The sequence below is a fragment of the Phialemonium atrogriseum genome (assembly GCF_030411735.1).
Source record: "Phialemonium atrogriseum strain 8032-3 unplaced genomic scaffold QBC33scaffold_4, whole genome shotgun sequence".
NCBI lineage: Eukaryota > Fungi > Ascomycota > Sordariomycetes > Cephalothecales > Cephalothecaceae > Phialemonium > Phialemonium atrogriseum.
This window is the reverse complement of record NW_026848141.1, coordinates 245931-267396: the sequence shown is the minus strand read 5'-3', so window position 1 is coordinate 267396 and position 21466 is coordinate 245931. Positions and strand designations below refer to the sequence as shown.

Below are 21466 nucleotides of genomic sequence, written 5' to 3'. Positions count from 1 at the left end.
GTCATTGATTCTTCCTATCAACAATCTTCGCTACTCGCAGCAACTTGCAATGGCTACCACGGCTATGGATTATGAGAACGCAGCCGGCGATCGCTTCGAAGGTTAGTCAGCTGATTTTGTTGTGATCCAGCCCTGACATCTTGTCGTGGCGGCGTCACTCCCAAGTCTCGATACTAATTCAGATTCTCTTCCCTTAGAGGAAGCTCCTCGTTACGATCGTGATCGCAGTGCGTCGCCGCGCCGTGATGACGGCCCTGACTTGTCTCGCCGCCGTTCGCTTTCGCCTCATCCGCATGAACGGTACGTTCCCCTCCGCCGTGCCTTATTCCTCACCTTATCAACGGAGTATATTTCGAGAAAGACGGTGTCTAACGCTTCTCTCCTACAGCTCTGCTCCTAAGGACGATTCCAACAACAGGGATGATGATGGCGCGATCAACCCTGGATCCAACCTCTTTGTCACCGGCATCCATCCCAAGCTGACTGAAGCTGAGGTTACGCGCCTCTTTGAGAAGTATGGCGAGGTCGAGAAATGCCAGATCATGCGCGACCCGCACAGCAAGGAATCCCGTGGCTTTGGCTTTGTCAAGATGGTCACGTCCGACATGGCCGATGCGGCTAAGGAAGGTCTGCAGGGTGAGGTCATAGAGGGCCGCACCCTGAGCATTGAGAAGGCCCGCCGTGCTCGTCCCCGCACCCCAACTCCGGGCAAGTACTTCGGACCACCGAAGCGAGGTAAGGCGATTGATCCATCTAGCACTGCTTCCCTTGTCTGCCCAGGGTCGGCTAACATTTCCAGAAGACGCTCGTCCCGGTGATCGATTCAACAACCGCTTCGAAGACCGTCGCCGTGGTGGGTACGGTGGCGGTGGCGGCGGCGGATCTTACGGCCGCGACGACCCCTACCGCTACCGTGGCGGTCAGCGCGAGGATCGCGGCGGCGGGTATGACCGAGGCTACGACCGAGGCTACCGTGACGATCGTGGGTATGATCGTCAGTATCGTGATGACCGCAGCTACGATCGCCGTGACCGTGACGAAGGCGGCTATGGTGGCGGCCGTGCTGATCGCTATGGTGCTGGCCGTGAGGACCGCGGCGGTGGTGGTGAGCGCGGTGGTGGCGAGCGTTATGGAGGTCGTGGCGAAGACCGCCGTGGCGGCCCAGGGCCCGACCGTGAGCGATTTGACCGCAGCGACCGCGATGCTCGCCCCCGCGATGCTGCCCCTGCTGGCGGATACGGCGAGGCTGCTCCCCGAGCTGAGGCGCGAGAACCATATGGCGGTATGCCTTGAGACCCATCTCTATGATTCTGGCTAACGGAGGAAGGCTCCCGTTGATCCTCGCATCGTCGGCAGCTCTCGATCCTATGGGAGCAACCTCCCCGCCCCCCATCCCCGTGTAGGATTCACCATCACATTTCCTATTTCTTTTTTCTCTGGTCGTGGGATAAGATCGGATATCCCAAAAATACGCCGGCAGGAGTTTCGGCAACCGCGTGGAGGGGATGAGTTCTAGTTTGGCGAAAAAAAGGAAAACGCCATAGACGATGAAAACTGGAGAACACTGGCCCAACTCTTGGAGTGTTGATCAAGCTTCAGCACCCTGATATTGGCATGTCCGTCAGTCAGTTTTTACGACAGAAGTCGACATGGTCATGGCACCTTTCATCATCCTCCCTTTGGATCAGGACACGAAGTGGTCTGAGAGCCACATATCCAACCCTTGCTTGCACCTGTACGATTATCTAGCTCTCTTTTTGCGCGCCTTACCGGTCAACGGCAATTACCTTGGCGACCACTACGCCTCATGCGTCGACGGTGCTCTTTTTTAACGTAGTCGCCAAGCATGATACGAAACAGATCAGTCGCAACTTGACTCGTGATCAGCCATGCTTCGATAAAATGACGGCAGAGTATCCCAAGGTGCAACATCCTGCCGGCGAATGCGTAATCACCATATCCCTCAGCTCGTCACCTCGCTCTCTCTCCCGCACAACCTTTCGTCCTCAGCATGGGAGAAATCCCCCGCCGCGCGTATTGATATATCAACATGACCTCGAGACCCTTCGACTGAATCCGATGATTGCCTTGCTCGCCATCGCCGTGATATGCAAGGTGTTGGACTTGGTTGATGACGCAACGGTCACTCTCAAACAAAAACAAAAACAAGACAAAACAAAGCAAAGCAAAAATGGCCAACGTTTCTACGGTGCGGATTTTGATTCAACGGGAAACATTGGAGAAGGTAAACCCCGTCTAGCCGCTTGTGCAAAAGGACTGATGCTTTGGGCTTTCTTGCAGGATTATGGCTGTCATACGTTCCAGGCCCTCCAAATTTGTGACATGTTTCCTGGGGATCGTGGCATGAACAAAAAATGGAAAGAACTGAAAAATAAAAAAAATAAAAGAACACATTCCTATCTCTACACATACGGGGTACAGCCCGAAGATGGAGAAGAAAGAGAAAGGGACAAACGAGAAGATAAAACAGTAAAAAATATCAGAAATAATAATAATCCGTTCCTCAGGCGCCTGCCTGCCATGTTAATTTGCGCTATATTTTCTCGTCGTGAATAGGAGCAGTTGCACTGGCATGACTTCGGCCATTGTTCCAATACGCACTGAACTCCGCGATCAGCAGATTGCTGCTTGCTGTAGCCATCAATATTGCTTCGTGGACCAACTTGAAGAGGTCAGATTTGAACGGATTCATGCCCGAGTCAGCCACAATCATTACTCGAACCAACTCGACATATCTCAATCTGCTCTTTGAAAGGAAGCTCCATTCCATTCCGCTCTTCTGTTTTCGCAACCTGACCACCCATTTTGACCACCCTTTCTTTATCTTCATCCTCCCAGTATTTGCCGGGGCTGTTTCCGGGCTCTTCTCCTTTCATCCTCACCCCCAGCATGGGTCAACATTCCCATATCGAAAATGCTCGCAGACCAGTTCTTTGAAGTCGAAATGGCCTACAAAGGACGAGATCGTCCTAGCCGGACGCATCGCCCGTGTTCCCCTCTCTTCCATCTGCCTCGAGAAGGGGGGCATAAATGCATTGTGTGGTGCTCCGAGCTGGTCGAGCCCTTTCCCGGGGAGTTTCGTTGCCCCTTATATATACTAATACACCATTGTTGCCCCCTTTACACGCTCAGTTTCAAGTCATTGACCAAGTGCTTCTCGTGTATTCGAATCAAACCCCTATCTATCTTATACCCATCTATCGCGTCAAAGATGCCGCCAAAGAAGAAGGGAGTTCGCAAGACGGAGGCCGAGCGGCTGCTGGAAGATGCCAGGACCATGCTCGGCGGCCCAATTGCTGCTGCGGGAGCGACTACAAGAGGGAGAATGACTCGCGCCGCCGCCGCCGCCGCCGCTGCTGTTGCTGCTGCACCCTTACCCGCACTACCCGCACCGCTCGCCATGGACGACGCCAACCCGAAAGACGTCGGTCCGGCCAAGGAAGACGAGACAGAGTCACAGAACGATCAGGACGCCGCTGCTCCAGAGAAAGAAGACGGAAAAGACGGCAAGAAGCGCGACCGCGATAGCCCCGAGGACAGCGACGCTCAGTCGGCTCCGGCGAAGAGGAGAAAAGTGCCAAAGGGTAAGAAGGCACCGAAAGGCAAGAAGGCCGCCAAGGGTAAAAAGGCACCTCCAGAGAAGACGCCGACGCCGCCGCCGCCGCCGCCGCCGCCTGAAGAGGAAAAAGTACTTGACACGCCTCCGTGGTCTGCCCTATCATCTCCATCACGGCCCAAGTCACCGCCACCACCTAAGTCACCGCCACCGCCTAAGTCACCACCACCACCGAGGTCACCATCACCGCCTAAGTCACCGCCACCGCCCAAGTCACCACCACCACCGAGGTCACCATCACCAACTGGCAATACACCGCCACCTAGACTGCCTCCCCTACCTCCCATGCCTATCTTCATGAGAGATGGGGTTGTCATCCCAGCTGTCAAGAGAGGTAAGTTCTGCATCACGGCATCCCCCTCCCCAACCTTTGACTGCCAGGACAGGCCAGCTGACTAAAGTGACTCTCTGTAGGTGTCATCTGCATGAGCGACGTCTTGCCGGACTTCACCGAAGACGGCGACCTGATCATGTACGACGTCGAGTCAGACATTAGCGATAGTGAGGTTCCGCCGGGGCAGGAAGAGCCGGAGCGGGAACCCAACCCGGAGGGTCAAGGAGGAGAGCAGCTGGGTGATCAGCGGTTGAGGGATCAACAGCAGAAGGAAAAGGAACTGCAGGAGATGGAGCAGAGGCTGCAGCTGTGGGAGGCAGCGCTGCTGCAGAAGGAGAAGGAGCAGAAAGAGAAAGAAAAGAAGGGGCCTGAAAAGGGGCCGCAAGGGCAGAAGGAGACCCAGCCGAAGGAGACCCAGCAACCGAAGGAGACCCAGCCGAAGTCGACGGAGCAGACGCAAGAGCAGCGGCAGGAAAAGGAACGACAAAAGAGAGAGGACGAGATACGACAGAAGGTGAAGGGCCTCGTCGAGGGGTTAACGGATTATCGCAACAAGATGCTACCGGAGATGCAAGAGTGGTATGGTCTGCAGAACAAGAGGCTACTACAGCAGGAGAAGGAGATGAAGGAGCAAGACAAGAAGGAAGAACAGGAAAAGGAGCAACGGCAGAAGGAGCAGAAGTTGAGGGAGCACAAGCAGAAGGAGAGAGAGGAGAGAGAGAAAAAGCAGACCAAAGAACAGAACGAAGAGGAACTTCAGCAGAGGGAGGATGAGATTCGCCAGAAGGTGATTGATGTTTTGGATGGGGTTATTAAGTATGGGAAATATCGACCACAAGCGCAGCAGGCGAAGCAGCAGGCGAAGCAGCAGGCGAAGCAGCAGGCGAAGCAGCAGGCGAAGCAGCAGGCGAAGCAGCAGGCGAAGCAGCAGGCGACGAAGCAGGCGACGAAGCAGGTGACGAAGCAGGCGACGAAGCAGGCGACGGAGCAAGAGTCGCAGCAGGCAACGCAGCAAGAGTCGCAGCAAGAGACGCGGCAAGAGACGCAGCAAGAGACGCAGCAGGGTGCTGGTCCGCAGGGCGGTGCGCCGCAGGGTGATGGGCAGCAGAGCGAGGAGCAACAAGGGCCCGAATACTTTTCCCAGCGTTACGCCCCATTGCCCGGGTCCAGCGCCTCCCTCGTCCTCAGCTACGAGGACGAGACGCCACAGCCGCTGTCCTATCCGGACGGCATTTCACGGGAGCGGCCTCATCGCGACGACACTGAGCCTAGCAGCGGGGATGCCAGACCACGCCCGAAGACTGCCGAGGAGGAGGAGGCCGCGGCGAGAGAACACTTGGAGAAACTCGAGCGTTTCTTTGCTCGCGCCAACCCGGACGAGGACGAAGACGAGATTATAAAGCAAGAGAAGAGCGATGACAGCATACGGCTCGAAGGCATCAGCGAGCTCCCTGCAGCTGATAATCCAGAGTCGGGAGGGGATCCGGCGGGTACAGACACCACAGAAGCCGGGCTATCGAGCGACCTTCCCGCCGACGCCGGACCAACGGCCCCGCCCGGCAGCCTTCTGCGCCCCTTTGTCCTCTTGTCGCGCAAGGAACTCCCGCCGCCGCCGGTCACCACTCCTGTTCCCGGTAACTCTCGGGCTGTCGCAGAGGGAGAGGGGGATATGGACTGGCAGTCGCCCATCGGGTCCTTTAGGTTGACGTCCTGGAATGACCTGTACCCCGAAGGCTGAGGGATGGGCCAGGGGAGGGGGCAGAGGAAGAAGGGATGAGTTGGAGTTGGTCTGATTAGGAGGTTGGTCTGCGGCAACGTGCTCAGTACGATGTGTTGATTGTCCGAAGTGTGGTTTTGGCTGGTTACTCGTTCACGGTTCTTGATTTGGTCGGTTGGAGACACACTCTGGGATTTCACGAGAATATTTGCAGGTTTACGACGATAGCTCCCTAGTTTGCGCGAGTCTTTTTATCCACATCTATGCGCATTGGTCAGTTAGCCTCCTCGAGGACCTTTGGTGATGTGCACAGATCTTGTGAAGAGAATTAATGACACAAGTCGCTTTGTTGGGCTGCTTGACAGCTTGACAGCTTGACAGCAAAGGAAATCGCGACATCAAAATCAACAATAGCGTGCACCTCTACAATATGCACGCACATATATGGATATGCATAAATATCTCTTGGTAAAATGTAGTCCCGTAATCGGTGTTGCATTAAAATATAGGCATAGTAGGTACCTACGTCGCCCTGCCTGTCGGCTGCAACGATGCGATGGAAAAGCCGTAATTACGAAGAGAGGCCCCGTTTCTATTCCTGGTCATCGGTCCCGATACCCGAGATATGGCGCCGACATGGAATGAAGGGGCACGCTGAGAGGCTGAGGGCAACGGAGTTGTCGGCGAGAACTGACTAAACTCCTGCCGAGCTGTGACCCGTACTTGATCCTCCAGGCACAAGGCCACACCAGATTACAAAGCATCAATGGCTAACCTGGTTGGGGCAATTTGCAAGGGGAATGCAGGGCAGGCCGACAAGGCCGATTACCGGGATAACAAACAGCCATCGACCCAATCCCGAACTGTTGGTCGTTGCGAATTCCGTACGGCGCCTGAATTGAAGGGTGGTCGGCCTATTTGTATGTATGCATGCATTACACAATACATACGTATATCACCCATGGCAAGGGAGCCTCAATGAGTCACATACATGGTAGTACTCGCATCTTTTGTTGGGCCCGGCCTGGACTGCACTGCCGGTGCCGTTTTTGCCGAGTGCGCAAGGGGGGTGGTTCGCCTCAATAGTGTGCAAACGGTAGTTATGTTTCTTCTCAGTAGTCGTTTCATCAATCCCGACGCCCAGGCACAGCGACAAGCTTACATCGGCACATTAGGCTGCCGGCCGCCGACCTTCTAAGCCTGTTCTAGCCTCCCCATCACTGGCTCTGCAGTCTATCTGAACCAGGAAAAGTCTGCTGGGGCGGGAGTCGGGGTTGTTGCTTAAATACCGTATTTCTCTTCTCCTATTCAATCAATTGGACCGTGGTTCTGTGTCATCGATCTTTTGCTCCATCGATTTGTTTAAGTTGAGCACACCCCCCGCTCCCCCGGATCTTGGCGCCTCGTGGTTCGACTACGATTATTCCCACTGAACCTTGGCCGGAGCGCGTTCCGGTCCGTTGAAGCTAAAAACGGCGGCCGTCCAAGGAAGTTCCATTATTAATGAAGATTATATTTTGTGAACATCACCATTTGATATCTCGGCCCCTCTCCTCACAGTCACTGCTGGCCTTTCTGCCCTACTATGGCAGACCCGGCGCTTGAAAAAGACACAAGTCTGGGCGATCCGGTGGCCGAAACTCAAGACAGACCTAGGCATGATGAGCCTGTCGCCGAGGAGAAGGAGATCGCAGAGATCAAAGAGACCACAAACGAAAATGTGAAGGGGGATAAACTTTTCGAGGACCACGAGTCCATCCGAGAAGCGCAGAGGACGGACGGCACAGGGTTGGACAGGACGAAGAGCGTTGCCACAGATGCCAGCGCCACAACGGCAGCGACCAGCCGCCACACAGATAGTCGGCGAAAGGCCTGGTACCAGAAGGCCAATCCCCTACGCTGGGGAAGGTCCAGGCCCGTTCCCACGGAGAAAACGGTTTGTCCCGAGCACCGGGCTGGTTTCTTCAGCCAGTTGATCTTCCAATGGATGAATCCACTGATGACGGTAAATACGCGGAGGAGCAACCGCCTGCCAGCCAATATACCTATTACACCGGAGAATGCATGACTGATTTGGGATTACAGACGGGATACAAACGTCCACTCGAGTTCGCAGACATCTGGAGTGTGAACCCCGATCGGGGCGTCGAGCCTTTGACGGCCAAGATGAGGGCCTCGTTCAAACGGCGCATGGATCGGGGTGACAAGTACCCCCTCTTCTGGGCCGTGCATGAGACATTCTTCTTCGAAATCTGGCTGGGCGGTTCTTGCCAGCTCATGTCCGCCATCCTGCAGTTCATGTCCCCCTTCATTCTGCGGTACCTCATCCAGTTCGCCACAGACGCATACATTGCCAGCAAACAGGGCTTGCCCGCTCCGCACATTGGCGTCGGCCTGGGCCTGGTTTTCGGCATCACCATAATGCAGATGTTGCAGAGTCTGGGCACCAACCACTTCATCTACCGGGGTATGCTCGTCGGCGGGATGACAAGGGCTACTCTCATCAGCCTGATTTACGAGAAGTCCATGGTGATCTCCGGACGAGCCAGGGCCGGGGGCGCCGAACTCCCGGACATACCAGCAGCCGTAAATGCGGCGGAGAAGGAGGACAAGAAGGACGGGAAGAAGAAGGGAGAGAAAAAGGGAGAGAAAGGAGGTCCTGGGGCTGCGGTGGGCGATGGCATTGGCTGGGGCAACGGGAGGGTTGTCAACCTGATGAGCGTCGACACTTACCGTATCGACGTAGCGTGTGGCCTGTTCCACGTCGTTTGGACGGCCCCCATATCCTGCATCGGGACGCTAATTCTCCTCATCGTCAACCTGACCTACAGCGCCCTTGCAGGCTTCGCCCTGTTGGTCATCGGTATGCCGCTGCTCACAGCAGCCATTAAGAGCCTCTTCGCCCGACGAAAGGCGATTAACACCATCACCGACCAGCGAGTCAGCCTGACCCAGGAGATCCTGCAGTCGGTCCGCTTTGTCAAATTCTTCGGCTGGGAGAGCTCCTTCCTCAAGCGGCTCGAGGAATTCCGCGGCAGAGAGATATCTGCCATCCAGATCGTTCTAGCCATTCGAAACGGCATCATGGCCATCAGCTTGTCGCTCCCCATCTTCGCCTCGATGCTCTCCTTTGTCACGTACTCCCTGTCGCACCACAACCTTGCGCCTGCCGAGGTCTTCTCTTCTCTCGCGCTATTCAACGGTCTGAGAATGCCGCTCAACCTGCTTCCCCTCGTCATCGGTCAGGTCACCGATGCCTGGTCGTCGTTTGGACGTATCCAGGAATTCCTGCTCGCCGAGGAGGGCGAAGAGGAAGTGGCCTGGAAACCCGATGGCCCGAATGCCGTGGAGATGCATGACACGAGCTTCACGTGGGAGAGAACGCCTACGCAGGAGTCCGAAGGGACCGTGGAGAAGAAGGGAAGGCCTGGCAAGGGAGGCGTCAAGGGAGACGATCTTGCCGGCGGGAAGCGCCCCAGATCTTCCGACGCGAGTTCTGGTGAGGATGCTAGCACGCTTGTCGAGGAGCGAGAACCCTTCAAGCTCCATGATCTGGAGTTTGAGATCGGCCGCAACGAGCTGGTTGCCGTCATCGGGACGGTAGGGAGTGGAAAGAGCTCGCTGCTCGCTGCTCTGGCTGGCGATATGCGCAAGACTAGCGGCGAGGTCGTGTTGGGAGCCACGAGAGCCTTTTGTCCCCAGTATGCCTGGATCCAAAATGCGACCGTGCGGGAGAATATACTGTTTGGGAAGGACATGGACTGGGACTGGTATAGGGAGGTCATTAAGGCGTAAGAACCCCCCCCCCCCCCCCCGTCGCTTTATAAACCATGTTGTCGGACGACTGACTGGGCTTGCATTCATTAGATGCGCATTGCAACCAGATATGGACATGCTGCCCAATAATGACATGACCGAGATCGGGGAGAGGGGTATCACCATTTCAGGTGGGCAGAAACAGCGACTCAACATCGCCAGGGCCATCTACTTCGACGCAGATATCGTTCTGATGGACGATCCTCTGAGTGCGGTCGACGCCCATGTCGGTCGTCACATCTTTGATAATGCCATCCTCGGCTTGCTCAAGGACAAGTGCCGCATCCTCGCCACTCACCAGCTGTGGGTTTTGGCCAGATGTGACCGGATCATCTGGATGGAGGGAGGCAAGATCCAGGCCGTCGATACCTTCGACAACCTCATGAAGAACTCGGCCGACTTCCAGCAGCTGATGGAATCCACTTCCACGGAGGAGAAACAGGAGGATGACCCGGCGGGCGTCGTGCCTGGCGATAACGGCGGCGACAAGAAGAAGAGGAAGAAGGGCAAAGCTCTGATGCAGTCGGAAGAACGAGCCGTATCGAGCGTTCCGTGGTCCGTTTACGGCGCATATATCAGGGCGTCAGGGTCGATCCTGAACGCACCGTTCACCCTTACCCTCTTGATCCTCTCGCAAGGCGCCAACATCATGACCAGCTTGTGGCTTTCATACTGGATATCGGACAGATTCGGCCTGACCATGGGCGTTTACATCGGCGTCTATGCGGCGCTCGGCGCCATCCAGGCGATATTGATGTTCGCCTTCATGTTCGCGCTCTCCGTCTTCGGCACGGCCGCCAGCAAGACGATGCTGCGGCTCGCCATCACGAGGGTCCTCCGCGCCCCCATGTCTTTCTTCGACACGACGCCTCTGGGCCGGATCACCAATCGCTTCAGCAGAGACGTCGATGTCATGGACAACAACTTATCCGATGCCATGCGCATGTATTTCTTCAGCATCGCCGCCATCATCGCCGTGTTCGCGCTGATCATCGCCTTCTTCCACTACTTCGCCATCGCCCTGGTCCCCCTCTTCCTCCTCTTCTTGTTCGCCACAAGCTACTACCGGTCCTCGGCGCGAGAAGTCAAGCGATTCGAGTCGGTGCTGCGGTCGACGGTCTTTGCCAAGTTCGGCGAGGGCCTGTCCGGCGTTGCCTGTATCCGGGCGTACGGGTTGAAGGACAAGTTCGTTTCTGACCTCAGGAAGGCCGTCGACGAGATGGATTCCGCCTACTTCCTGACCTATTCGAACCAGAGGTGGCTCTCCGTCCGGCTTGACATGGTCGGGAACTGCCTCGTCTTCACCACGGGCATCCTGGTTGTCACCTCGCGGTTCTCCGTGACGCCCTCGATCGCCGGTCTGGTGCTGTCCTACATCCTGTCGATCGTCCAGATGATCCAGTTCACCGTCCGCCAGCTCGCCGAGGTCGAGAACGGCATGAACGCGGTCGAGCGGCTGCTGTACTACGGGACCGAGCTCGAGGAGGAGGCCCCCCTCAAGACGGTCGAGGTGCGCAAGAGCTGGCCGGAGAAGGGTGAGATCATCTTCGACAACGTCGAGATGCGGTACCGGGCCGGGCTCCCGCTCGTCCTCTCGGGGCTGAGCATGCACGTGCGCGGCGGCGAGCGCATCGGCATCGTCGGGCGGACCGGCGCGGGCAAGAGCTCCATCATGTCGACGCTGTTCCGCCTCGTCGAGCTGTCGGGCGGCCACATCACCATCGACGGCCTCGACATCTCCACCATCGGCCTGCAGGACCTCCGGTCCAGGCTCGCCATCATCCCCCAGGACCCGACCCTCTTCCGCGGCACCGTGCGCAGCAACCTGGACCCCTTCAACGAGCACACCGACCTGGAGCTCTGGTCCGCCCTCCGCCAGGCCGACCTCGTCCCGGCCGACGGCGGGCCTGCCAATTCCCACCCCGCCGCAGCCGCCGCCGACGACAGCGTGGACTCCAAACCCCTCCCCGACAACGCCGTGGCGGCGGCCCCGGCAGCGCGCGACCCCTCGCGCATCCACCTCGACAGCGTGGTGGAGGAGGACGGGCTCAACTTCTCGCTAGGCCAGCGGCAGCTGATGGCGCTGGCGCGGGCGCTGGTGCGGGGGTCGCGCATCATCGTGTGCGACGAGGCGACCTCGTCGGTGGACATGGAGACGGACGACAAGATCCAGGCGACCATGGCGGTGGCGTTCCGGGGCAAGACGCTGCTGTGCATCGCGCACCGGCTGCGCACCATCGTCGGCTACGACCGCATCTGCGTCATGGACAGGGGCCGCATCGCCGAGATGGACTCGCCGCTGGCGCTGTGGGCCCGCGAGGACGGCATCTTCAGGGGCATGTGCGACCGCAGCGGGATCCGCGTCGAGGACATTCGCGGCGCGAGGGACCTGATTGGAGATCCCGGGGTGAATGATAGATAGATGGGATGGATGGGGCTGGAAAAAGAAAACGTGGAGTCTTTTGCGCATCCACACACTGTATATAATCTCCGTATGTAATAAGAAACAGCATTAAAAAGTCTTAGACCAGGGGATGTCGTGAACGCCGGATAGGGGCAACGCGCACACCTCACTTAAGCAATTAATCAATCAATCAGTTACAGTCGATCCCTACTTCCCCAAGTATACCCAGGTAACACCAACTTTGTGTCACCGGAGCGAATATACACCTCGTGTCATGATCACACGATCACCCCCTCCCCGGTCAAGGAACCCAGGACGGAGAGTGTTCTGGAGTGCATTGACACGTTTCACGACGCAGAAACATCTGGGGACCCGCCAAGCGTCGGCGGCGGCCGAGAACCTCCTCCCCTCCTCCCTCCTCCCTCCGGCAGACGTTGTACCGCAGATCTGCCAATGCAGGTCGCCGCGTTCCATTGATCTCCCCTTCCCTCCCTCCCTCCCAAGGCCCGTGCGAATCCTCCCATTGGCCGCAATCGTAAACGATCTTCAGCGCTGTTTCTGCGAGACCAAAGACGGGCATGGTTGGGTATCTCTTCTAATAATAATGATTTGCATTGTCAATGAAGGCAAGACTAGTTACTGAGCAATGAATGATACAACGCATATAGCAGCTAGAATCAGCCAAGCCAAGCCGATCCGACCAAATCCAGTCCAGACTCCTCTAATGCTGGTAAAACACCATGTACAAGAAATCGCCCCGTATGGGTGTGTGTGTGTGTGTGTGTGTGTGTGTGTGCAAACAATCCTGGCCGCCCGTTTGTGTGCTAAAGATCCCCTCGCACCATGTATTGACAACTCAGCTCAACCGCATTACCAACCAGCCTCTTGTCTTCGGCAGGGCAACCACCCCTCTCTCTTCTTGTCCTTTTATATATTTCTGTTTGTATGTTTGCTCTCCCATAACGCCTCCATTTCAATATTAGGGTTAGTCTTAGCGCGGATTCCTGGCGGCGACTAGGCGTCCAGGCGCGATGGAAGGGGCTCAGCGTCGTCCTTGAGTAGACTGGCTGAAGTTGCGGTGGTGAGTACTCGGCCCAGGCGGGAATGCGCCTGGTTGCTCGTCCAACAGGTCGTCGAGGTACGCGCTAGGAGCTCGCTCGCTCGGTGGCCGGTTCAGGTTGAAGGAGCTGGTACTGAAATTCCGCGGGGTGGGTGTTCCCCTCGGCCCTAGGCTGGGCGAGTCTGGCGGGCTTGGCCCAGCAGGCCCCCTGGACGCGGGCCTCAGGTTCGACAAACTGATAGAATTGGCATGGCCATGTGTAGGGACGGGTGATGCAGACGTCGAGGCGTAGAAACCTGACGGCAAGTATCGCGAATCGCGGTTTCCACCGTTGCCCATGCCGCCAATACTGCCAGAAGCAGTTGGTGAGAAGAAAAGGTTCGTCTGGCTGGGCGTCGCCGAAGGGGTTGGGCCCCGGTGTGTGCGTCGTTGACCACGCGCGGATGTCGCGCCTGCAGGCAGGGAGGGCGTTGAATCGCGGTCGGTATATTTGTAGAATGGTGCCGGGGGCGCCGGGAAGGCAGCCTTGTCGTTCGCGGCATGCTGGGCCATCGCTGCCTTCTCCACAGAGCGGTGCAGCAGGCAGGCAACGACGCCTCTCCATATGAGAACCGCCGCTCCAAACGCGCCGAGAATGGCCCCCACAGCAATGAATACAGTACCATCCGGCATCGTAGATCGATCCATAAACGGCGCATTCTCTGTCGGTGGAGGGGACGGAGGAGGGTAGGTGGGAATGGAACCATCGATCGGTTGTCTCGTCAGAGTCGGGAGCCCGGTCAATCTGCCGGCTGACGATGTGGAGCTGCTGAGACCCGGAAGGCTTGCCGACGTAGATGCCGACGACGATGAAGATGACGTGGTTCCCCGGGACTGAGTCGTTTCCGTCGCTCGACTACTTGACGAAGTTATTGGTTGATTTCTAGAAGTCGTACTTGCTGTCGTCTGAGATTGACGTGAAGTAGATGAAGTCTCATCAAGACGAGTTGAAGTTGTCGATCCATCCCTCTGAGCGACTGCAACGGCAGAAAAGAGACAGAGGGCAAAGAAGGTCGAGAGTAGAAGCGAGCGCTTCATGGATAATCTTGACGACCCCATGGCGGCGATAGTGGGTGTGATCTCGCGCGTCTCGAGAGGCCTTCCGAAGCGAAGAGCGAAGAAGTTGCGAGCAGATTCGTCCTAGCTAACGCTGAAAGATGGGAGAGAACGGTCCGAAATGTCAACGGGTCGCGGCCACCATCAACGACGCCAGTTTCTCCAGCGTTGGCTTCGGTCGTTGGCTTCGGGTACTAGGCAAAGAGCGGGAGGGTGAGCGGACGAGGGGTTTGAGAAGCGGCTGAGGCGAGTCTAGAGCAAACGAAAGGATGCCGCAGGCGCTGAAATATGTCAAGGTGGGAGAAGGCGAAAAGAAGGGAAAACAACAAGACTTGCCAACCTGCCAAGTCGTTACTTCATGGTTGGGTCTCAGTGGTGCGTGATTTGGAAGGTGCGAGGTGTTGACAGCCCAGGGAACAGGGAAAAGGAGGAGGGCGAGGGCTTCGTGTTAGTGCTAGCGACTAACTAGCAACCATGGAAGGGAGCCAGGTACGAAGTACCTAGGTACCTACTAATACTTCCATCGTCATCTGCCGCTGTCTCAGGGCAACATTTCAGCAGCCGTAGGGAACCTGTACGTACCGTGCCCATTTAAATGAATACTGGTATCATTGGCTACAGATTTCACAACAACTGTATCAACTGACCACACCCACCCTACCTACCTACCTAAACTACTCGGATTGAAAAATAACGTTTATTTCATAGATGTTTTCCCCTGGCGAAGTCCGACCTACTCTGGAATTGGAAACTAGAGTCCCCGTAGGTAGCAGCGAGGGCGGACAGCCTGACAAGTGACATCCATCAGAATCGGAATTGAGTAAGCGAGCGCCTTGCCCACACTGTACTTGGAAGTCACTAAATGTTCCGGACCGTGCGGGTAAATTAAAACGAAACGCTATCCCTGAAAGGGATCATCTATTTTCGCCTCTGGCGCCACCAAGCAACACGGCAATACCCCTGTCGAAAATTTTCAGATCTCAGCTCAGCAACTGCCAAGTGGGTGCGGCTCCGACCAGACTTCAACAGTGTCGGATACTCTAGATCATACCAAACGTGCTACATATTGAGGCGCCTGGTTATCACATTTCCCTTAATTAGCAAAAAAAAATGGGTGTCGCAAAGAAGACGAGGAAGTTTGCGCAGGTTAGTCCACTCCAGTCGTCCCTCGAATGGAAGCCTCTTATCGGCTCTTATCGATAAGAACGATGAAATTGTGAATGCCTTCATTAACACCGTCCCAGGTCAAGCGAATTATTGGCAAGAGAGATGCTAGGTTGAAGGAAAACAAGGACAAGGGGGACATTGGCAATGCCAAAAAGAAGGCTGAGGCCTTCCCAGAGGAGGTCCGGGAGATGTGAGTGAACCCTGCTCCAAGCAAGTTTGTTCTCACAACTAACCGGATGAAGACCCCAAATGCCGTCGTCAATGTTCTTCCAGGCCAACCAAGCCCTCGTGGCCCCTTACAACGTCCTGGGTAAGCTACCGACCCCTACTATGTTGAATCCCATGGAGAGCTTTGAGACTCACATTACATTGCAGTGGACACCAATTTTCTATCGCATACAGTTCGGGCCAAGCTTCCTCTCCTAGAGACCATGATGGACTGCCTGTATGCCTCTTGCATCCCCATCATTACAGACTGCGTAATGTCTGAGCTCGAGAAGCTCGGGCCGAAATATCGTATTGCGCTCCAGATTGCTCGCGATGAGAGATGGACTCGCGAGCCGTGTACCCACAAGGGGACCTATGCAGATGACTGTGAGTTTCCCTAGTGCTTTCGTTTCCATCCAAGCTTGAAACTGACGGCAATAGGCATCGTCGACCGTGTCATGAAGAACAGAATCTACCTTGTTGCGACCAACGACAAGGACCTGTGCAGGAGGATACGAAAGATCCCGGGGTGTCCCATTATGCAAGTTGCTCGCGGGAAGTATGTCATTGAGAGGCTACCCGGTGCTCCGACGACTTGAGCTATCGCCACATAAGTTTGCTTCCAGCCGGACCTCGCATTGCTCGAGATCAATGGAACATGGAACTTGGGGAGAACTGCGAGGCAGCGCCCGCATACCACGAACCATCATATTTGAATCGTACCGGACTGTTGTCAGAGGGTTTCTTGTCGGCATCGGACATCCGCCCCAAGAGAACTAGTTGCAGTTCACGGGGCTTTCTGAGGTGGTCAGAGGGAGGAGGTATGATAAGGAAACCAGAGGCCTCCCAGGAGGTGCTGTTCGTGGTGCCCCTGGAAGCGGCCTACCAAGATGTGCAAGTCTCACCTCACTGTATGTTGAGGCAGGGCAAATATCGCACATGATGGGCTGGCATGCCCTCTGATGAACAGGGCTTGTACGGGCGGTGAATAAGATAATGGATGGCCTAGCTTATCAGCTTAGAACGGCCACAGCCCATAGCCGCCGTAGGGCAAAGTCACCAGTTTATCAACGCGTCTCGTCCGGGTATATTCTATGATTTGGCTTGGCGCTAAACCTCCTTGGGCGCCGTTGCGATACATTGGAACCTTCGCTTGGTGGTGTTCTGATTAGTCATGTGAATGGTACCTGTCCATCCTCACAAGGATTCAGATCTGGGAGGCAATGTAAGCAGCTCTAATCCTCCATTTTAAGTAGAGGAGGCCTCTCTCTCCTCAGCATCTAGGATAGCTACGCAAAATTCAGGGTGTGACAGGCGCCCATCCAATTTAGAGCTCCACCACTTCACCTACCTTGTGCAGTCTCGCCGACAGCAATACGCGGTCATGGGGGGCTCAGGATACGGCATCTCCGATCCCGGCCCAGCCACATCGGGTTCAGGCTCCGCCTCCGGGTCCGCCTCAGGTCCCGGCTCCTCGTTCTCTGCCCCACAACCACCAGCGCCCCAGCAGCAGCCCCAGCGAAAGCGGACCCGCCCGCCCCTCTCGTGCAAGCCCTGCCGCGCCTCCAAGCAGAGGTGCGACCGCGCCCGGCCCTGCGGCCAGTGCGTCCGGAAGACGCGGGCCCAGGGCTGCGTTTACGCGGAGCCCCGCGGCCCGGAGAAGGTGCGCCCCGCTTCCAGCGGCTTGGCCGACCGGCTGAAGAGGCTCGAGGGCATGGTGAGGGATATGATGGGCAGGGAAGGCGGAGACCGGCCGAGTGCAGAAGAGGGCGAGTTCTCCCGGGGATGGGGTCAGGTCGTCGTCGTTGGGGGTAAGGGTGGGAAGACGACGACGTATGTGGGTGCTACTCATTTCATGGCTATGTTGGATGATGTGAGTTTGCACTTCCTTCTGTTCTCATCGGTTGAGCTTGCTCTGTCTTGGGCCCTGAATATGTGGCAACTGTTTAGGCACGTTGGGAACCTTGCTTTGACAGCGTTGCAGATCGAAGATTTAAAGAGTTACTTCGACAATGAGGAACCAGTGGGCGCCGACCCGGATCCTGATCCATATAACCAATCGCCCGACATATTCATGGTGCCAACTGCCGTACCCAGGAGCCGGCAGGAGCTTCTTGGCTATTTGCCTCTGAGGCCTGTTGTTGATCGTCTGACCATGCGTTACTTCAACGCGTACAGTCCGTCTCAGCGTGCGTTCCTACCTCTATCCTCTGACGGATATCCAGGTATTAACTTGTAGACCAGATACCATTCATCGCCCGACTTTTGTGAAACAGGTACAACCCCTATACGACGATTTAAGATACGTAGCCCCCTCACTAACCACCATAACAGTACGCAGAGTTCTGGGAGAATCCCGATGGACTTCCACTGGACTGGATTGCTCTGCTTTTCATGATTCTGGCATTAGGGACCTTCTTGTCGACCTTTACGGCGCCACATGAGATAGAGAATGATTCCGATGGCCTTCCAATGGAGCGCTTTCAGCAATATCGGAGGGTGGCTGGGTGGGCGCTGGTGTCCGCAAAATACACCTGCCCAGGCCCAATGACGCTGCAGCCCTTCCTCCTGTATGTCGAGGCCGAGTTCCTCACTAACCAGTCCTCGCATATGAACTGCTACTTGTTATCATCGGTCTGTATCCGCTTGATGCTGAAAATGGGGCTGCACCGGGACCCAAGCCGGCTGCCAAACATCTCTCCCTTCGATGGCGAGATGCGGAGGAGAATATGGAACCTTGCCATCCAGTTCGATCTGATCGTTTCATTCCACATGGGCCTTCCAAGCATGGTCAACGTTATCGAAAGCGACACAGGCCTACCGAGGAACCTGGTTGACGAAGACCTGGATGGGGACTGCTTTGAGCTTCCGCCATCGAGGCCGGACAGCGAGTACACTCAACTGACTTACCCCATCTGGAAGAGTAGTATCTCCCGGATCTTCGGGCTTGTGGCGAGCCAAGCCCACTCTTTGTCACTGCCAACATACAACGAAGTCATGAAGCTCGACCACATGCTCGAGGAGAAGTGGAAGCAGGTTCCACCGTTCATGAAGGTCAAGCCGCTTGAGGATTCCATCACAGCCCCTCCCTATCAGGTCAATCAGCGGTTTGGGCTAGGTTCCTTATATCAAAAGACCCGCTGCGTGTTGCATAGGCGGTACTTGATGGAGACACCCCCCAATAAAGAACATGAATACTCGAGGCGGGCATGTCTCGACGCTGGCCTGCATATGCTCCAAGACCAGGCCACCGTTTATCAGGCTACCCTCCCTGGTGGTTTGCTGAGGCAGAACGGGTGGTTCATCACACCATTGGCGGTCTACGACTTTCTCCTGGCAGCCATGATTATCTACCTCATCATCCAAAATGAAGCGTATTCTGACTGGATGGGCCAGGAGAGCCCCTTACCTAGCAAGGACGAACTGCATGACGTGCTTAGGAGATCTCACGCTATATGGGTGGCAGTTTCCAAGGACGCGCCCGTGGCTAAAAAGGCGGCGGATATCCTGGGGACAATGCTGAAGAAACTCGGCGTTCTCCACGGGCCGCGCATCACGAAGAGCACCGATGGGCAAAGGCATCCCAGCTCTGATCTAGCCGACGACAACACCAACCTCGAGACCGACCCAAGTCTCGGCCCTGGTTCAATGTCGCATCTGTCAATACATGGTACTCCCCTTTTCCGTCACGCTTCAGTATGGCGATTTCGACGAGGCTCACATTTTGTGTAATAGAACCGCCACCATACCAAGAACTCGTGTCGCCACAACTTGACACCGTGCAACAGAGGGTGTGGTCAAGGAGCGAGCTGATGCCAAACTATGAACCCGAACAAGTTATGGACACTCCATGGTTACCATTGGAAAGCGCTGTGATGGATTGGGTAAGTTCCTCTGTATTAATCCCGTGCCAAACAAGGTCTAACAGGGTGGGTTCCTAGGACACGTTTGACGAAGCAATCCGTCCCGACACGAACCCGGAATCCCAAGTGGCAGACGAGTGGATGCAGCGAAGGGCATCTCTGAGCGACCTCGACTTCATGGCAGCAGGCTCCTGGGAAGGACAGGATGGTTCCTTTCAGGAGCAATGAGGGTGGTTGGGGGACATAACTTACTAATCAAAACTGTTCAGCCGCAGCCCGCTGAGCCAAGACTGTGCCTGGGGCGCATATGTAAGCCCTGTCGCATCAGCAAACAACGAACTTGGGACCAGAATGGTGTCATTAACCGGAAGTCGGCGTCACAGAAGCTTCGGTATCGAGAGCGGAGGAAGCCTTAAATCCCTCACTGGGTAGCTAGGCAGACCGCCGCCATCTCCCAACTTCCGTCACCAGGTGAAATATTCACGTCATCAGGGCTCATATTGGGCCCCTGACATCAGGCCCAGGAACTTGAGCTGCCATGGGCTCATAGCTATGCCATCGCGCTACCCTGGTATAAAGAGGGACCCCGGGGAAATTCCACATCTACCAGAGACATGACGATATTGCATATGGATCATCCATGGATGTGCATCAAGCTAGGTTCCTAGGTGGTGAAATCGACGGGGACCTCAAGTCTTGAACCTTAAATACCACGTGAAATACCACGTGAAATACCACGTGATGGAAATTGCAACTTTGACGTACATGCATGTTAGCGCGAGTACCTGGTCGGATCATACTGCCACTCCTTTCCAAGATGTGTTTTACCCCTGTCACACTAACATTTGAAACCCCGGTGGAGGTGTACATCGATCGCACAAGGATTTTAATTAGAGCCGATCTTCCCGACCCCGCAGAATGTTGTGTCGTGAAGGGCAACGAGAGAACTTGAAGATAATATCAAACAGTGCCCAATTCAATCAAACATCGCCTGTGCACCCACACTTTAGGGCGCACTGTCCCCGCGGAGATGTCTTTTTCCACGAGTCCCAATATGAGACTTGATGACGACACACCGAGACCAATGAGCGCATTCGAAACGATGTTAGTCAGCCAATTTGTACGTAATTGAAAAGGGAAGACGACGCCCCGTCGATGAGAATCCGTCCAGGTCACGATGCAATTGTTCTGGAGCTAAGGCGAGCGTGCAGTTTCCTCGCAGAGTCCGACCGTAATCACTAACCTGTCCCTCAGTAGAAGAGATGTCCGACTTGAGTAGGAGCGTAATGTTAAGATATATGTGAGAGGGCAAGTTGATAGAGCTTGAAACGACCTACCCTCAACCGTTAACAAACTTGACCTGGGCAGGAATCGAGACATCTCAATTATCACACAAACAAGTCTCTCTCTCGTTACATCACCCCTCTGTGAGACAGCATACAAACGCGAGGCAACAGCGATTTACAAGTACGTAACTGACTCCCGAAGCGGGAACCTATCAAGATTCGCTTGATAAACGGGCAGATGTTACTTTGGTAACAGCACTACACATATCTCCACAGTCCAGACCGAAAGTACTCCGAATGGTTCCCGCGACTATGAATGTCAAGATCACGGGGCCACGGGACTCGAAGAGCCGCCTCATATCTGGCCATCAAGACGACCAATGATGAGATGCTGTCACGATAGTTGCCCAGTGTCTCGTTGTGTTGAAGAATACCGTCTAGGTAGTTAGGGATGATTTCTCATACGACATCTCCCAACGACAACTCTGGACACCACCAAGAATGAAACCACCTTGGCTGGAAAACGATAGACAAAAAGGAATGGGCAAGAGAGGTAGAAACAAGTCCGGTGAGGAATCCAGAGATGTCCCACTCGAAAGGAGAATCGAAAGGAGCCACAATGGTGGTCGGCCAAGCCCAACATATTGAAACTCTTACCTAATTCCAACCGCCGAGGTCGCTCTAGGCCCTCAAGTAGCCCACGCAGCATCGTGACCAGCGACCGGCTATCGAGCATCGTCATCTCTCCCAGGTCCTGCGCCATCTGGTTATTAGGCACAGACAGGAGTGAGTATCAGTGAACATAGCCGGGGATAGCCCGGAGAGTTGGGCAGTAGTTAGGGTAGTAAAATGGACGTAAAAGGGGGGGTAACTCGCATCG

General features: G+C 55.6%; 5 protein-coding genes across 5 annotated transcripts; 4 read left to right on the top strand and 1 right to left on the bottom strand.

Moving 5' to 3' along the window:
* Positions 1-49: 49 nt before the first annotated feature.
* On the top strand, positions 50-1293 carry QBC33DRAFT_512115 (uncharacterized protein; the record flags this gene model as incomplete). The annotated part of the gene is made up of 4 exons (XM_060425888.1): positions 50-101; positions 198-300; positions 389-735; positions 803-1293. 4 exons carry the CDS (start codon positions 50-52, stop codon positions 1291-1293), a joined length of 993 nt encoding a protein of 330 aa, XP_060286562.1.
* Positions 1294-3232: 1939 nt separating this feature from the next.
* On the top strand, positions 3233-5709 carry QBC33DRAFT_512114 (uncharacterized protein; the record flags this gene model as incomplete). Its single annotated transcript, XM_060425887.1, has 2 exons — positions 3233-3971; positions 4052-5709. The coding sequence occupies 2 exons, from the start codon at positions 3233-3235 to the stop codon at positions 5707-5709; spliced, it is 2397 nt and encodes a 798-aa protein (XP_060286561.1).
* A 1462-nt stretch (positions 5710-7171) lies between these two features.
* On the top strand, positions 7172-12054 carry QBC33DRAFT_262848 (putative multidrug resistance-associated protein 2 protein). The gene is made up of 2 exons (XM_060423114.1): positions 7172-9479; positions 9556-12054. Exons 1-2 carry the CDS (start codon positions 7672-7674, stop codon positions 11924-11926), a joined length of 4179 nt encoding a protein of 1392 aa, XP_060286560.1. The 5' UTR covers positions 7172-7671; the 3' UTR covers positions 11927-12054.
* Positions 12055-12950: 896 nt separating this feature from the next.
* Positions 12951-13640, bottom strand: QBC33DRAFT_555833 (uncharacterized protein; the record flags this gene model as incomplete). The annotated part of the gene is made up of 1 exon (XM_060429678.1): positions 12951-13640. The coding sequence occupies one exon, from the start codon at positions 13638-13640 to the stop codon at positions 12951-12953; it is 690 nt and encodes a 229-aa protein (XP_060286559.1).
* Positions 13641-15173: 1533 nt separating this feature from the next.
* Positions 15174-19528, top strand: QBC33DRAFT_512111 (rrna-processing fcf1; the record flags this gene model as incomplete). The annotated part of the gene is made up of 13 exons (XM_060425886.1): positions 15174-15209; positions 15308-15420; positions 15473-15540; positions 15633-15824; positions 15879-15996; positions 16642-16662; position 16742; positions 16798-17310; positions 17422-17626; positions 17682-17713; positions 17772-19107; positions 19275-19321; positions 19379-19528. The coding sequence occupies 13 exons, from the start codon at positions 15174-15176 to the stop codon at positions 19526-19528; spliced, it is 2832 nt and encodes a 943-aa protein (XP_060286558.1).
* Between the last annotated feature and the right edge of the window lie 1938 nt (positions 19529-21466).